At 44.1% G+C, this 17,791-nt stretch overlaps 1 protein-coding gene across 1 annotated transcript; it reads right to left on the reverse strand.

Annotated features, from left to right (window-relative positions):
* Positions 1-2,450: 2,450 nt before the first annotated feature.
* Positions 2,451-17,320, reverse strand: KCTD18 (potassium channel tetramerization domain containing 18). Its single transcript, XM_081096357.1, has 7 exons — positions 17,196-17,320; positions 14,633-14,863; positions 12,845-13,056; positions 10,502-10,695; positions 9,311-9,405; positions 6,079-6,181; positions 2,451-4,656 (listed from the first exon to the last, which is right to left on the reverse strand). The coding sequence occupies exons 2-7, from the start codon at positions 14,787-14,789 to the stop codon at positions 4,206-4,208; spliced, it is 1,212 nt and encodes a 403-aa protein (XP_080952483.1). The 5' UTR covers positions 14,790-14,863; positions 17,196-17,320; the 3' UTR covers positions 2,451-4,205.
* Between the last annotated feature and the right edge of the window lie 471 nt (positions 17,321-17,791).

Raw genomic sequence — 17,791 nt, forward strand, 5'->3', positions numbered from 1 at the left:
TTCCCCACATTAGCAAATACACTACCTGTTCCTTTCCATCATGTGCTCTGTTTAAAACAAGTTTCTCTTCTGAGCGCCAGGCCCCACATTCATTCCTGTAACTGGGCAACATGTTTCTAAGGTAAGGAGGGCTTTGGGGTAAAAGAAGGGAAAGTCTGAGAAGCAACGTAAGATGGAAAGTTGTTCAGTAAACAAGTAGGACAGAATGCTGACATGACTCGATTTGTCTCAGCCACGGCCACCAGACACCGTGCAGCCAGCAGAGTGCACATGGCTTGTTAACCATTTCTCGGGCGTTGCACATGAAATACCATACTTTTGTTATTTTACTGTGGTGTTTTACTTTTTGGTTGTACCAAAGTTGTGTATTAAATATAATCATGTTCTTTTTAGTGTTACTATCATTATTTTTTAAAGTGTATGGCGACCTGGGGCCACAACATGCGAACCATGGGGAAGCAGTTTTTCTGTAACAAAGCGAACCGTGTGTCTCTCTCATGACACTGACGAGACTCAGGTGGAACTGGCCCCTCCGAGCCTGCCCTACCAACCAGATTCCGAAAACAGCTGGGCACCGATTCCTTTCTGTGAGCTCTTGGTGACGGTTCCTTTTGTGGCTGTGCTACACGCTTCAAATCCTGCACACTCACTCGGCCCTCAACAGAGATCCACTCAGCCACCCTTCACTGGCGCGTCAGCGACTTGCTGACGGTTTTCAGGGAGAGTTCTGGCATCCGGAGGGATGACCGTCTTTTCAGCAGTTAGAAAGTCCCTAGTTGACGTGGGAATACACACATGTAAATCATTTGAAAAAACTTTCCGTTTGCCATAGAAGCTCTTTCCCTTCACTTTGTTAGGTTCATACTTTCTACTTGGAATCTAGCCAACCTCCTACCAAATGCAGACTAGACTTACTCAAAGGGATCGCAGGCATCACCGTCCTTCGCAAGGCAACCTTACATTCATATGAATGTCAGCATTCTCTCCTTTACGGGACAATCTGAGCATATTCAACACGGTATTTAAATCAAAATGTTTTCTATGAACAATGTTTCAGGTAAAGCCAATGGGACTGTATGTTCAAAGTCAAGGTATAGCTGGGTAATAATTGTACTGTGTTGACTAGAAAGTGAATCAACGATTTTTTCCATGTTAGCACTTGCTGAGAAAGCAATAAGTTTCGGTCTGTGAATGAAAAAAAAGCATCAGCAATCCTGGCGCGGGAGAGGCCAGACTGCTGCTTCCTTCTCAGAAGTCAGGGAGTACCGGCCAGCCACCTCTCTGGGATCTTGTGGTCCACGTCTCTGACTTACTTTACATAACGTGACAAGCTACGTAACGGCTGTCGCCACGACTAATAGTGACTGTGGTCACCGAGCCATGCTCACAGTACTAAGTAGGCCCACTTGGTTCTGAGAGTATCAACTCCGCCAGGTTCCCACCCTGAAGACGGCTACCACATACATTTTCTGCAATGACCGGGGGTGGGGTGGGGTGGCCTAACTGTTCAGAAGTTTACCGAAGGCCTATTGTTTACCAGGTTCAGGGAGACAGAGTCCCTGTGTATTAAATATAATCATGTTTTTTTAGTGTTACTATTATTAGGAGGAGACAGACATGTCATGCAATACTTACTACTTTTTGCTCAAAAACTTTAAATATTAAACAAATTCACATTTTACCTCCACTTCCTCCCTCTAGCTTATCCTATTGTCAGTGATGCTGTGTCATCCTGCAGAAATCAGATTATGGGGCTAAAACGTGGGGAAGGGGGGCCCAGGTGGAGACTGGAGGGTGGGGCTGTCGTTATTGTACAGCCTTAAGGTTGCTAAAGCTCGTGGCCTTGATCTTTAAGGACTTGAAAGGAGAGCTGCAGTATGTTGTTGTCTGAAACTAAAAAGCATAATGGACACGAGGAAATGAAATATATGAAAATACTTAAACTTACTCCCCCCACAGTAATGATACTGAATCACTCTTTATAAAGCATGCTTTCCTGTTATTAATCTTTATTTTTCCCAGAAAGAACAATGGGTTATGATGAGTTACCAACTCTTTCGTGTTTATAGGGCCTGGTATTAGGAAAAATGTGTTTTCATGTGAAATTACCCTAAACCCCAGGGAAACACATCCAAATAAAGTATGGTTCATGTTTCTCCAACATTCTGACATTGACTTTGACTCCTGATGAACACAATGAAATAAGAAATATGAAAATACTTTATAAACTGCAACATCCGGCCATATCAAACAAAAACATTTAAAAACATGCCCTTAAGGGACTGTTTGTTCCTTCCCACCTCAGCTGCACCACAGCCCAGTAATTACTCCAAACACTCTCTTTCTAGAAAGGCTAGATGTGCTAAATAGGCTATCCCGAAACTACCCGAAACCAAGAAATGAAGGTGTTGACTGAATCACCCATGATTAATCTTCAAGATGTTTCCTTTCCAGATAAATGTTTATTAGGTATAAAATAAGCATTACATGTTTATTAGTAGTGTCATATTTCTTATATGAATCAGCGATTCAAAATGTCCTAGCTCAAGCAGTACTAATAAAGCCCTCATTGGAAGTTTCAAAATTCCCTGTGGTCTTTGATTTTCGGGATGCCTGGATTCTCTATAATAGTATTTTTTCAAAAGGAACTGCGTATTTTATATATTCTACAAGGGGATGTCACCCATGACTCTTCAGTTAAATATTCATTGTTGTCAACCAAATAAACCACCTATTTTAAAAGGCTGGCTGTAATTGGTTTCATTATTTCATACATTACCTACACAGGAAAGCAATTTTGTAAGCAGAAATAGATTATCTACACAAACTGGCAAGCTTTCAAACTACTAAAGGGCGGCAAGGCTTAAGAATAAGTATAGTAATAGAAAATGTCACGTTTTATGGAAAAGTTTTACTTTATTTTGTAAAAAATAAATGTTTTGAATAGTTACTTTACTCTTTCAAAACAATGCAACCACAAGAAGCACTGAGGAGAAAGTACCCTGCTTTTATGAACTTATTGTTAACACGCCGATGGCAGGCACACTGCTCACTGAAGCAGCCATATGTGACCCAACTGCAAGACACAACATGTAGGAGTGAACACACAAGACTGAACAGCTGTGAAAAATAGAGGATTAATCAAAAGATTCTGCTTAAAAACATTAAATTCAAGTTATGTGGATCTTTTATGCACAAAGATCATACTGTGTCACCAGAATGACTCTTCAATGGTCAGTTCTGGAAAACAAAACTTAACTTTAGTTAGAAAGTTACACTGTTAACTTCTCTTTTTCAAAGCATTTTCAAAAACTATGCTATGTAGTTTTTATTCCAAGAAGCCTTCTTGTGATGTACAAATACATCTGCTAACGGAAAAAAGTAAAAAAAGCCAACCTAGGTCCTGGCTGGGTAGCTAGGTTGGTTAGAGCGTTGTCCCTATACGTCAATGTTGCGGGTTTGATCCCATCAGGGCACATACAGGAATAACTAATGAATGCATAAATAAGTGGAACAACGAATTGATGTGTGTGTGTGTGTGTGTGTGTGTGTGTGTGTGTGTCTAAATTAAAAAAGGAAATAAATAAAAAGAAAAGCCAATCTGGAAAAGAAAACAGTTTAATTAAATGAACGTCAAAGTGTGGTCTCTATCTTCTGCCCCTCCTCATCTTTCTTCTCATGTTGCCTTTGAGACTGAGAGTAACTTGGGGCAAGTTCCCCTGATGTACATTCTCTCCGCCTCTCTGGGCTGTGCTACCACCAGGGAGCCCTGCAGCACCCTCGCTGGTCCAAGGCAGGAGGCCCTCAGCCAGACTCACTCCTACCCCTGGGCTGCTATGACAAACATTACGAAGTGCCTACAGCCTACAATTATTTCAGCAACAAAGTAAACTTCTCTAGTGATGATGCTGTACTGGTTTGTCGCCCTAATACCAACCAACCATTAAAAAAACATTAAAAACCGGAAATTTAAACTGTCTGTAGACAAGTAATCATTTAAAAGTTGGGAAAAGGAGAAGGAACTGTAGTCCCAACCACCTAAAGTCTCCCCTCCTCCACTCTTATGTAGCAATTTCCTTTCCCCATAATTACCCTGAATGCAAACATGACGCTGTCACCTCTACTGCATCGACAGTGTCACTTGTGTGCATCACCGGGTGGCAGCCCTGGGAGGCCAACAGGGCGTCTGGAGCCCAGCGCTCCCTTCAATCGGTCTTGTCCTGCCTGTTCTCAGTCCGCACATCCAAGGTGGGCGCTTGGGGTGGCGGGGCCCCCGCGGGGCTCGCTGCTGGGCAGGTGGGCGGGGGAGGCCCCGTGGCACACAGTGGAGTCCGCTTCAGCTTTATCACCCGGGGTGGGGTGGCCTTCTTGTCGCACAGCAGAACCTTGGCTGGAGGGGGTGATGTGGCCCCATTTTCAGGACCGCCGGGCCCATGCGATGGGGAGTGCCCAGGCACCTCCGTGCCCACCAGGGACAGGGCCTTAGACAGTGCAGAGTGCTGAGCTGGCATTCCGCCTGGAGACGGGGACACCCGGACTGAAGCCGAGTTCTTGACCTTGATTTGGGTGCTGGTGGAAGGGCCCGAAAACCTGACAGGTTTAGGACCAGCCTTACAGTTCACGCCTTCCTCCCCTTCATCCAACGCCATCAGCCTCCTGCAAACACAGAAGCATGCCCGTCAGCACTTACACGGTCAGTAGCTAATGAAACCAGCTCCAAAATTCGCCTTTAAGGTGAACAAAAAGGTTTCCATCAAGAATGTGAGCCAAGAGATCGATGCGTATCAATCGACCCCATTTCTCATCTCCCGCCATGGTCAGTACGTACATCGGCAAGTTTATAAGAGATTGTTTCACCTTGAATAGGAACCCTTTTAAAATCACATATAATACGAACAAGCTAAAATGTGGAAAAAGATGTTATGTGAGAATTACACAACATATCACTCTGTTCCCAAGAACCCTGATGCGATCCAGGGGCAACCAGAAACATCCTGAGTTGTTTTTCCCAGGTTACTGAGGAAGAAGAGCGCTTCCAGGCCACTAGACTCCAGACCAAGGTTTCTCAGTCTTGGCACTATTGTCACTATGGGCCGGATAGTTCTTTGCTATGGGGGCTGCCCCATGCATTCTAGAACATTTAATGGCAACCGTGGCTTCTACCCACTCGATGACAGTAGCATTCCCCACTCCACAGTGTGACAACCCAAAATGTCTCCACACACTGCCTAACACCCCTGGGGGGACAAAATCACTCCCAGCTGAGAACCACTGCTCACACTGAAATGATGTTTGCTAACTATATGTTCAATGGGCAAAACAAATAATGATAACAAAACGAGAGCCTTTGGGAAAATAATCTGTTTTAACAAGAGATCATTAATTACTACACACCGAATAAACTCGGCATTTCTGAGAAAGATCTAGAGGGCACAAGTCAGAGAGCATTCTGGAATCCCACAGGAGCTTTGAATCAAGTTCTAGAGCAGAAATCCAGAAATCAGAACTTCTGAAAGCCATGAATAATTCCCAGACGATGAAAAAGAAAAATGGTTTGTAAATGCATTTAAAGCACAGTGAACGACACAGATGAGGAGTGAGTTTAATGCTAATAATTTTAAAGAACACAAGAAAGTACCATTAACTTAAAATGCTATTTGTGGCATTGAGAAGGAGAAAGGAATTCAGAATAAGTCACAGGAAATTCCAAATATTAAATCTAATAAATACATTTTTTTGACTATTACCAATAAAGCCTGGATTTCACTTCTGTGCAGAAAACTACTTACCACAGCATTCCCACTGTCTCCACTAGTGTCATTAAAATCACTCTCCCCAAAAGAACATACTCTAACTCTGTTTTAGAGAATTATTTGTACCTTTTACATAGTTTTGGTAAATTTGCATTTATCCAGATTTATATTTTGGTGGTAAGGCAGAATATTCGTCTCTGTGATTAATAGGTTTTTATTTTAGTAAGGTCAAGAACTGTTATTCATTTCCCCAATAAAGTCAGAAAAAATATAGGTCACAGATTAAAAAACAAACATCAACAAACACCAACAGAGCAGAGTTCACCTCTTCCGAATCGGGGCCATGTGGCGCAGGCTCCCCAGCAAAGGCCGCTCCTCCAGGGTCCAGCACTCTATCAGCTCGTGCGGCACCCGCCAGTAGCTGACGCCTGGGAGAGAAAGGCATCGTTAAGAGAACCTCTGTCCACCGCACACGGGGCAGGAGCACTGTCTCCTCGAAGAGCCAGGGAAAATGACCGAGCTTCATGCCTCATTTCTTTCCCTCCTAAGAAATCAATTACTTGCTTAAATTTCCTTTTAGTTTACTATAGTTTCATTTTTCATTCATAAATCTACCTGGGCTTATTTCGATAAATGATGTGAGGTCAAAGATGTTTGTCTCTCAAACATACTTGTCAATTACATGTTAAATAACCTATCATTTTTTTCATTGATATTTAGTTAGTCAACTCTGTGACTTTCTTATTACATATTTATATTCTTATAACTTTATTGGGGTTTACTCTTGCTCTCTGCATCTATTCTTACACCAGGAACACATGATTTTTTTTATTATTATCTACAGCATGTTTTGTTTTTGCTTTTTTAAATATGTTTTTATTGATTTCTGAGAGAAAAAGGGAGAGGGAGGGATGGAAACATCAATGATGAGAAAGAATCATCGATCAGCTGCCTCCTGCACGCCCCCCCACTGGGGACTGAGCCCACAACCTGGGCATGTGCCCAGACCAGGAATCAAACTGGGGACCTCTTGATTCATGGATCAACATTCAACTGCTGAGCCATACCAGCTGGGCTACAGCTTGTTTTACTATCAAACAGAGTTAGACTCATCCCTCTAATAACCTCTACTTCCCAAAATGTTCTTGGCTATTTTTCGTTTATTCTTTCAAAGGAATTTTAGAATCATTTCAAGATTCCCAAAGAGTCCTATTGATATTTTGGTAAAAATTGTGTTAAATTTACCATATAATCTCAGAAGAATTGACATCTTTATAATATTCAGATTTCCCTCAGGACCATGGCTTGTCTCACCATAGCCTTCATGTCTTCATTTATATGGATAGATGGATGGCTAAATACATTTTAGCAGTTTTCTTCATAAAACACTCAAGCATTTCTTGGTAGGGCAGTCCTATTTATTTTTGTTTTATTTATTGCTATAGTGAATGGGATTTCCCCTATAATTTCTAATTAATTTATCATAAATGAGCTGCTCTTTGTTAACATATATGTATACAGCTAACAATATATTGTATACAACATATAAAATACAACTACTAAACTCATCATTTAAAATACCATTAGTAGATTCTTCTGAGTTTTCTAGAAATACATATTGTTCACAAATAACAATAAATGTCTTCTTCCTCCCAACTGGCCTTTCTCATACTTCTGCTTCCTGCTTAGGGCTTTCCACAGACCTTCCAGAGCTTTATTCAATAGCAGTGATGCTCTACTACACACTGTCTAAAAAGCTAGAGGTAGTTGCACGCTTTGGTAAAGTCAGGGATCGCAGCTCTCTGCTCCAGCTTCCTAAGTCAGCAGAGAGCCTCCTGGGCAGCCCGCCAGTCCAGGGCACAGGAGGAGACAGGACACCATGGGTTTGTTCTCAATTATAAGTCCAAGTGTCTCAAAGTCAGTTAAATCTACAAGAATAAGCTAAAAGAGAATAGCACTCCTTTCGTTCTACTTTACCCTATCTGCTAGAGGGGTATGAGAAGAAAAGAAAAAGGAGGGAGAGTGAGGAAAGAAGAGGTTGGTACTGGCACCCCACCTAAAGGAGGAACAGGTCATGTAGTTTTTACCTACTTTTATTTTATTTTTAAAATATATTTTATTGATTTTTTACAGAGAGGAAAGGAGAAGAGGGATAGAGACTTAGAAACATCCATGAGAGAGAAACATCAATCAGCTGCCTCCTGCACACCCCCTACTGGGGATGTGCCCGCAACCAAGGTACATGCCCTTGACCAGAATTGAACCTGGGACTCTTCAGTCCGCAGGCCAACACTCTAGCCACTGAGCCAAACTGGTCAGGGCTGATGTCGTTTTTAAAAGCCTCTTCCACTCTTTTTATTCCATTCTATAATGACTTGCAATCTCTGTTTCTATCCACTTTTAAGATCATTTGAGGACTATTTATCTTTGGACCCATTTTTAGGATTTAGTATAATGATTGCACTTCACACTCAATAAACGCTTACTAATTAAGGGGGGGAACATCTTGGGCATAGAACAGTTAATCATCTGTGATCCTCAAGCAAGTGGCATGGCCTCTCTGAGATTCAGTTTCCTCACCAATAAAATGATAAAGAGCATAGGACGTTGTTTTAGGATTAAATAGCATGATTATCAATCCTATATAATAAAAGGGTAATATGCAAATTGACCCCAATGGTGGAAGAAACGCTCCACCAGTCACTATGAGGTACACTGACCACCTCTTGCTCCCTTTCCCTGGCCGGCGGGCTCCCATCGCCCAATGGCAAATGGGGACCTGAGGGTGGGTGGCAGGGGACACGGGCGGCACCAGACCAAGGCCCCGCCCTGACAGTCGCCCCACACAGAGGGCGACCTGTGGCAGGGGTGGGGCCGACAAGCAGGAGGGAATGGCTGACCTCTTGGTCCCTCCCCATGGCCAGCAGGCTCTGATTGCCCAATGAGGAATGGGGAACTGGGGGTGGGTGGTGGCGGGGGGTGGCGGGGCTGGCTGTGGGAAGCTGGGGAAAATGGCCCTGATCACAGGCCAGGCCTAGGGACGGTACCTATGCACGAATTTCATGTGCCAGGCCTTTAGTTCTCACATAAGCAGCTTGGTAAAAATGGCCAAATTTCAAAGTGTGTATTTAAAGATTATTTTAATTGTTTGATAAGGGCTCTTTAGACATCTTACCAGAGTTATTTTCATTTCCTCTGTCTTTTTTTATTTATTATACATTTTATGCTGAACTTAGAGATACACTTCCTAGGACAATGCTAGGCACATAGTAGGTGCTAAGTAACCTCTTGTTTAATTGAACTAAATAAGCACAATTAACAGAAGCATATTTTAGGTTACTGAATTATAAACTATTAACCATATCTAGCAACTCACGAGGTTTAAAGATTTGCAAGTAAATTATCTCAATGTTACCATGAAATGACAAATACCTGGACCCACACACAAAAAAAAATGCATTTCTTTTTTTTCTCAAAAAAAGAAATGCATCTCAGCTCACTTTGTCTTACTAAGGACACGCCTCCTTCTGCCATGAAATACAAGAACTGGACTGTACCTTTTCCTTCCCAGGCATCAAAGGCATCCATCATTTTCTTCAGTTCTGCTGCTGAGTAATAGCTCCAGATGTACTGAACATTATTGCCTGCCTCTCTAGAAAGATTGCAAAAGGTAATGAAAATATACCACCTAGGTATGAATGTGTGTGTGTGGGTGTGTGTGTGTGTGTACAGCTAACAGACAGTAAGTGCTTGTTCGTTAAGAAAAGGTTTGTTCTGTGACCGTTAAGCACATATATAATTCTATATACTATATGAGTATTATCTACTATATGAATATGCTAACCTACATTTGATCTCTTTTTACAGTAGTAAAATATTTGTTAATTATATATAGACCATGCAGACAAATCAACAAGTCTTTAAAATAGCTTTTCTAAACATCACCAACTCCAGTAACGTTAGAAAAGACTCAACTTTGACCAAAACTTTATTAAATAACAGTGATGCTCCACTACATGCTTTCTAAAAAGTTAAGAGCAGTTGCACGCTTTGGACTTGCCTAGCCTTTGCCAGGCAGTTATAAAGTCTCATATAGAAACATCTCTGCCTGTAAAGAATTCAGAAAATGGTGACATGTTTAACCATCTAAAAACAAACTTGTGTGGTCATGCATTTGTCACTAATATGTGCCCTAATTCAATATCCCAGAGAACTTTCTCTAAAAATTGCTAAGTGGATTGACCAGTGTAAATAAGATTACAGGGAAAATAGTAAGAGAATAACCCTTAGAAATTGAACATATTCAAGTCATAGAATTTTGAGGCTGGGACCAGGAAAGTCTCTCATCATTTCTCAGGGCAGGACACCAATGCACAGGCCAGTCCAGGCCAAGCAGTGGGCCTGCCGGCTCCTTAGCCAGGGCTTCTGCCCCCAGGCTATGGCTGAGACACCCAGGCAGGTGGCTTTGCTTTTCTTTCTTTCTTTTCTTGTTTTATAAAGTCTCACAGGGAATTCTGATGTCCACTTCCAGTTGAGAACCACAGTACTAGATCACGTAGATAGCCCATAGCTTCTTTGTGAGACAGTCTTAATTATAACTTCTGTCTCGACAGTCCGAAAGGCTCACTCTGCCTGTTGAGAGGGGCTGATGTTCTCTTCTGGTCAACCACATATTCCATTCAGTAACACCTCTTAGAAAAGATCAAGACTTAATTTTGTTCCATTTTCATTTTTAAATATGGACATACCTTTTAAAAATGCTTTTACTGTGAATTCTTCCTCCCAGCTGCTTATCAATAGCATCGGTTCCATCCGTTTTTGTGGCGTATACACCAATAATTCTACTCTCACAGCTTGCACCGGATGTGTTAAGATAGTGGAGAACCCAAACTGTTGGTTTGTTGCAAACTAAACCATATGAATCACAGAAGTCTGTTAAAGCCTGGAGAAGAAAAAAAAAATTTGAATTTAATTCTGGAAAGTAATTTTTTAATTTAAAAAATTAATTTGTTGTTACTTTCATGTAAGGCTGCAATTTCAGTTGGTGATAAAGCAAAAAAAAAAAAAAAAGGATATTCCTAGTCTTTATGCCTTTAAGAACCAAGCATGCATGGGTTGAACTTGGAGTGAGGGGCAAATCACCAAAAAAAGCATCACCCAAAAACCCAACAGCTTCTCATCTAGAGAACCCTTTTCCTGATGGAAATTACATTTTATTCCTCCTTCTTTAACCTCACTACCAGCATCACTTTTAATTTTGAAATCTTCACATAATAACTAAAACTAGACCTCTTTACTTCTCCCTTTAATTTCCCCAAAACTTTCCACTTGACTCAATCTTCCTTTTATCTCCTACTGACTCTCCCATGATTGATGCTTATTTTTAAATCCAAATCCAATCATGGATTAAGTGGATTTTAGCTTGCTCTTTTGCACTGAAAGGTATGAATATGTGAACTCAAAACAGGCTGCCTGAACTCACTCGGCACTCACCCACCTGTTCATTCATTCGCCTGAACATTAAGCAGCTACTATGTGCGGAGCACTGTCTACGGTCCTGGAGATAGAATGCTGAGCAAGACAGGGCCCTGGCCCTCCTAGAGTGAATGGCTGATGCAGAAGACAGACATTAAATAAGCCAGCAGCACACAACGTGGTAAGCGCCACTAGGTGAGCCTGCGCGGTGCTGAGGGGCACAGAGCAGGAACGCTTCGCCCATCAGGTGGCAAGGGCCTTCCCTGGGAGAAACGGCATCATTATTGCTGTGAGCGCCCTGAGGACAAGCATTTTTATCTGCTATATGCCAAGTGCCTGGAAGAGTGCCTGAAACACTGCCTGACACAAAGGAGATGCCTAATATGTACTGACTCAGTGAATGAAAATAGGACCCTGACATGTCTTGCATTTCCATTTAATGTTGCTATCTAACTCCTGTATTGGTTTTTAACTTTACTTGCACATCTATGAGAATTCCCAACTATATTATAAACTGTTCAAGGGCAAGCACCAAATGTTGTATTTCTTTCTGTCCCACACAATCTCTAGAACAGTGCTCCCTATGGCTAAAACATTTGAAATAAATGTGTTGGTGAGCAGAATGAATGTATGCATACCATGTCCTTTTTGCATACAAACCAGGAACAAAAGACTACAGAGTTGGGACTTCAAAAATGAATGTTAGCCCACCCCAACCTTCTAGTCAAGTTTTTTTAGGCCCATTCTGCAAATGTGTCAAAAAACATCAAAAGACTATCTAACAACTCAATTTATAAAGAACTTCAGTAGCAGAACCCACACAATCATGCAAAACCCTGAAGGGGGTCTGGAACCAAATGAATGTTCTCCATGCTGCCCTCCTAATAGCCACAGCATCAGATTGCTGTCGATATGCAAACCAAAGATTTCATACTAACTCAGATCCACTTTCACTATTAACAGTTATCTAGGTAAAAGACCTTTCTTAGATGTCCAAATGTGCTAACTAATAGAAACATAATATTTATCAATAAAGCAAAACAGATAATTAAGTAATAAAGATCTTTAAAATGTGATTTAAAATAGAAGCATCTTTTAAAAAATTTACTGATCTCAAAGTGAATTAATCAAACTGATGTTCTAACCTAGTAACAAACTTTATATTCACTAAATCGGGTAAGAAATTTTATACAATCTTTTATATATTATTACCATTTTTTAAAAAAACAATAACATTTCAGAAAACAAAATAATACCACCATGCCCTCAGTACTACAGTATTGCTCTTAATTCAAAAAGACCTTCAAGAAGAAGAGTTCTTTAAAATAGCCATCAAAAAGTGTTACATCTTCAATGAAAAATAAAAGCCCCACAAACCTTTGAGTGATGTAATGCACTTTCTTAAAATAGAATTTTGGCCTTAAAAAATGACTAGTAGTCATTAAGAAATGTGTCTTCAAAATTATAAAAAAGTAAAACTGCCTCATGTTGGATTTATGTGACAGCACAGGCTATGCAAAACAACACACGTTGCTTTGTACAGAATAAATAGAGATATGTATATATATGTGTTTGTACATATATATATATGTTAAAACTTAAGAAAATGCCAAGACCTTTTTAAGTTCTATATTTGACCTTAAAGAATATGTCTCCATTTCATTGGCCAAGTGGTCAGACAGGCTGTACGGATAAGGGATGCCAAAGTAATCCGCCTCTTCCTGTAGGGCGATTCGGGTTTGCTCGTCTGTGGGGATGTGAACTTCTCCATGGAGGTAATCCAAAAGGTATTTAAACAGGCGTCCATCGCGGTCAATAACACAAGCCCCTAGAAAAGATTCAGTTCCAAAGTCATTGCACAGATACATGACCATGGACAGCATTTCCATGTCAAACCAAGGTCAGATGGAGGTAGACGTGTCTCTCACAAGAAAGTTCCCGTCCGGTGTTCAAATAGGGTTAGCCAAATGTGGTGATCCTCTGCACTCTCACCCTCCAAGTAGGAAAATGCTTGCTCTGAGCTCCACTTGGAATCTTGGGTGCAATGACCATAATCCCACTGAAGCCCTGCAAAAGCTGTGGAAACCTCAGCCTGCTGGCAGAAAGGGAAACTTACCCCTAACTTCAGGCCACTGACTCAATCTTCCGGAAAGGCCTGTGAGTTTCTCTCTAATGAGGGCTGGCAGGGGCCTGTTACTATGTCTAGTGTTTGTGTTGATCTGCAGTGCTGACATATAAACCCGGGGTTCCCAGCTCCAGCCTTCCATGTGTTTGGATTTATCAGATTAGTCCCTTTGTACTGTGAAAACCTAAACTTTAAAAAGCAAATATGCCTGGCTGGCATGGCTCAGGAGTTGAACGTCAACCTATGAACCAGGAGATCACAGTTTGTTCCCTATCAGCACACCTGCCCAGGTTGTGGGTTCAATCCCCAGTACGGGGCGTGCAGGAGGTTGCCGATCAATGATTCTCATCATGATGCTTCTATCATTGATGCTCTCTCTCCCTCTCCCTTCCTCTCTGAAATCAATAAAATAAAATAAAAAAAACAAATGCTATGCTGGTACTACTTTATGATAAAAGGCTTTTCTTGGGCAATTAGCAGAATTTTTAAAAAAACAACAGTTCTGTGAGTTACTCAGTAATTCCTTTTCTCTCTTGATTAGTTTAGAAAAGAAGGGATTAAAAAGGTAAAACTTGGGGACAGAAAAAAAACCTCAATCTCTGCTTATCATCTTCCACCAGCAACCTTTCTGTCCAGATGGACATCAAGCCCTGGGCCATCGGTAACTCTCCCAGGCTTTCCACTGTCATTCCACTGGCAAAGCCATCTCTCCAACCCAGGATTGACTCACAGCCCCCCATGCCCAAGACCCCACAAGCCCTCTCTTCTAGCAAAGAAGCAAGAATGGGTACCAGGAGCCCTGGAACCTCTAAGACATGCAAATTCCAGCTGCACCAGGTGACAAGTTTAACATTAACCCTGCACTAACAATGACGACCCTGTCAGCTATGAGGGCAACTGCTTTTTCCAGAAATACATATTTTTTTAACTTGAAAAACACAGAGAGAAGCTAATATTTTTAATCGGCCTCAATACCTTTACCCATGGAGTCTCATGAACGTAACAACTTCCAAAATATAATCCCCGTAAATCACACACTGATTTGCCTTCACACACTCTCACTGTTTTGTCAACTTTCAGCGAAAGCATCACAGATCCTAGAAACCGGTGTTTAATTTCCCCAAGTATTTAATAAGTCTCCATACAGTCCTAATGAGCTCACTAATTAGTAAACTAATCTAATCTATTTCATTGTAATTAGGAAAATCAAAGGGAATTTAAACTAGACTCCTATTTTAATGCATATGCATGATCATGCTTACAGATTGTAGATGTTTACCTGACTCGTCTGTTTTTAGGGGAAAACGACCACTGAACATGGAAGCCAACATGGAGTCTTTGAATCGGCACAAGGACTCTCGCCTGGCTGTGTAAATGCAGCCGCCCGCGTTCAGCCGAAGAATGTCTAGCATCTCTTCTTCCTTGTGATTTTCCATCGCTCCCGCCGACACCTGAATTTGTGCCCTGAAATACTTTCAGAAACTGCAAACAATGGTGGTTCCGGTCCCCTCTGTAAAACAAAGGACAATCACCACTGACATTTTCAACAATAGATAGTAAGATAAATACAGTTTACTGTGATTTCAAATCAATTCCTCAGCACTGGCAATACTGAATTGAAGGACTTTATACACCATGAAAAAAGTCTGACATATGCTGAGAATCTGGAAAACTCGGGCTCAAAGGACCTGTAAGTAATAATAAACTATGACCAATGAAATCATAGCTGTGGAGGGGACTGTTTAAAGAATTAAACAGCATAATGCATTGTGTGTCAGATAGAAAACAAGGGCGAGGTGTGCTTCTGAGCTTCAATATTCACGTATCTTTTTAAAGTACAGTTAAGTCTGAGGGGGCTGTCTAGACTGCAGAGGACGCAGTGGGCATGGGATGAGGCTGCAAGGCTCTACGGTGCACGAGCTCGGGGGCCTCAGGCAATACTGGTCGTCCCCTGCCGGTGTCCTCATCTATAGAATGGAGGTAGGGACGGTGCCTACCTCAAAGGATTATCAGAGGAATAAGTGACAAAACATATGAAAAGCATATAGAACAGTCTCTGGCTCAATGTTAATACTTAATAAGTGATAAATATTACCTATGATGATATACATTTTACCATAAGGGGTATACTAGGGACTTGATATTGGCTCTGCAGATTTAAGGAAGCAAAAGGACAGAAATGATTAACAATAGTAATTGTAATTCTTAAATTGTGTAACTAAGGAAGATATAATTTGTCAACTGAGATCGGAATTCCATGTCTGCCAGTAGCTAGACTGGTCCAGAAAAACAAATAGCATCTCCAAATCATCTGCCTTCTGCCCGGTTGGCATGGCTCAGTGGTTGAGCATCAACCTATGAACCAGGAGGTCACGGTTTGATCCCGGTCAGGGCCTATGCCCGGGTTGCAGGCTCCATCCCCAGTGTGGGGTGTGCAGGAGGCAACCAATCAATGAGTCTCGCTCATCATTGATGTTTCTCCCTCTCTCACTCTCCATCTCTCTCTCTCTCCCTCTCCCTTCTTTTCTGAAATCAATAAAAATATATTTAAAAAAATAAATCACCTAACTTCTGCACTCTGAAATGGCTGAAGCTTTATGCACATGCCATAGCAAGGGTAGCATGGCTGCCCAGAGGCTTGGCTACTTCCATGGCAATTCATTTTACCACGTGCTCAACTAAGATCCTTTCGTGGATATTCCAGTGTATCCACTCTCCCAGGAAAGGGGGACAGGAGACAACCATGTGTGTCCAACACGTCAGTGACAGAAACTACCACGGACCAAGGTCCAGCCTTCAAAACCCACCCATGGATGTGACTTCTTGCACTACCTACCGGCCCTGGGGGCAGCCCCGCAATGATCCCAGGTGCGCAGTTCTCCAGATGAACTGTGCTCCTGTCTACATTTCACCTCGCTTGCTTAATCCCTAGTTTGGGGGCCTCTACGCCCCTAGAAGGCAGGGCCTGTGTCGCTCTTACTAATTCCCTTTTACTGAGTGCGTACTGTGTGCCAGCCCCTGCGGGCGACGCGGGCAGACCTGACCTAACGCACACGAGAGCCGGGCTGGATGCGGCTCCCTGTGCCCAGGGACGGATGAGGGCCCTGGGGTCCACACCCAGGCTGCCCTGCGTGTGGTAAGCGGTGGGGACCGCTCGCATCCAGGTCACAGGACCAACCCCCCCAGTTCTGCCTGCTGCACCCACACTGCCGCCTCAGCACAGCTTCGCCCCGAGGCTGCCGGCCCAGGCACTGCGCTCTGTGCACCCCGGGAGCACAGCAGCACCCCGAGTGCAAGGAGGAGACACCCCGGCCCCGGTCCGGCTCTCCTGAGGCAGAGGGCCACCACCATTGCAAGTCCAGCCGCGGTGCCCGCCCTCAAGTGCACCCAGTAGGCTGCCTACTGTGGCGGAAGTGCCCTGCCCTCCGGAGACGCGTCCCCGAAGTGCGGGCCTGGGACCACCTGTATCCAAGCCGCCGGCATCGCCTGCTGCCAGGCGGATTCCCGGGCCGCGGCACCGAGTGCGGACCACAGAGTCCGCGGCGGCGGTGGGAGTCCGCCCGCGGACCCACTTTGAGAAGCGCTGCTCCAGGATTCGCACTTCTCCCTCCAGCTGGGAAGGAGGGAAGGGGCCGGGACACCAGGAAGCCCGCCGGAGTCTCCCCGCGGCCCGGCTATCACAGATTCCGCTCCCGGCCCGAGCCCACGGCCCAGGCCTCCCGTGTGATCCGCGCGGCCCGGGCCCTTTCTCGGGGCGCCCCGCCGCCTCCCGCGTCCGCGGCCCACCCGGAGCCCAGATCCTCCGCTCGGGCGAGGCCGGGTAGGCGGCCTCCCCGACTGACCTGCGGCCCGCACGGCCCTCGGCGCCGCCGCGGGACACTGCGGGGCCCCACTCGGAAGGGAGAGCCTCCTCCGATGCTCGGCAACTCCAGGAGCAGCGCGGCCCTAGTGGCGCCCCCGTGCGGCCCCGCCCGGCAGCGACGCCCGGGACACCCCCACCCCGCCCCGCCCCCGGATTGGTCCCTCCCAGCCAGCGCCCCGCCCCCGGATTGGTCCCGCCCAGCCAGCGCCCCGCCCCCGAGCTGGTCCCGTCCAGCCAGCGCCCTGCCCCGGGACTGGTCCCGCCCAGCCAGCGCCCCGCCCCCGGATTGGTCCCGCCCAGCCAGCGCCCCGCCCCGGGACTGGTCCCGCCGCTGGCTCTGGGCTAGGGGAAGGCGCGAGTCAAGGGTCTTGGTACAACCTTTGGGAAAGGAAAGGTCAGCAGAGACACGGGCTGGACGTCAGGGGACGGTCTTGTCCGTCAGCGGCTGCTTTTAAATATGAAGAAAACACCGAAAGTGCTAATTGTTATAATGAGTTAGGTTTTCGAGTTAGGTTTTCGCACCCCTACATGAGGGCCCGTCCCTCCAAACTGGGCTGCTCATTGCCAAGATTTGTG

The sequence above is a fragment of the Myotis nattereri genome (genome assembly GCF_964212035.1).
Source record: "Myotis nattereri genome assembly, chromosome: 7".
In the NCBI taxonomy this organism is placed as follows: Eukaryota; Metazoa; Chordata; class Mammalia; order Chiroptera; family Vespertilionidae; genus Myotis; species Myotis nattereri.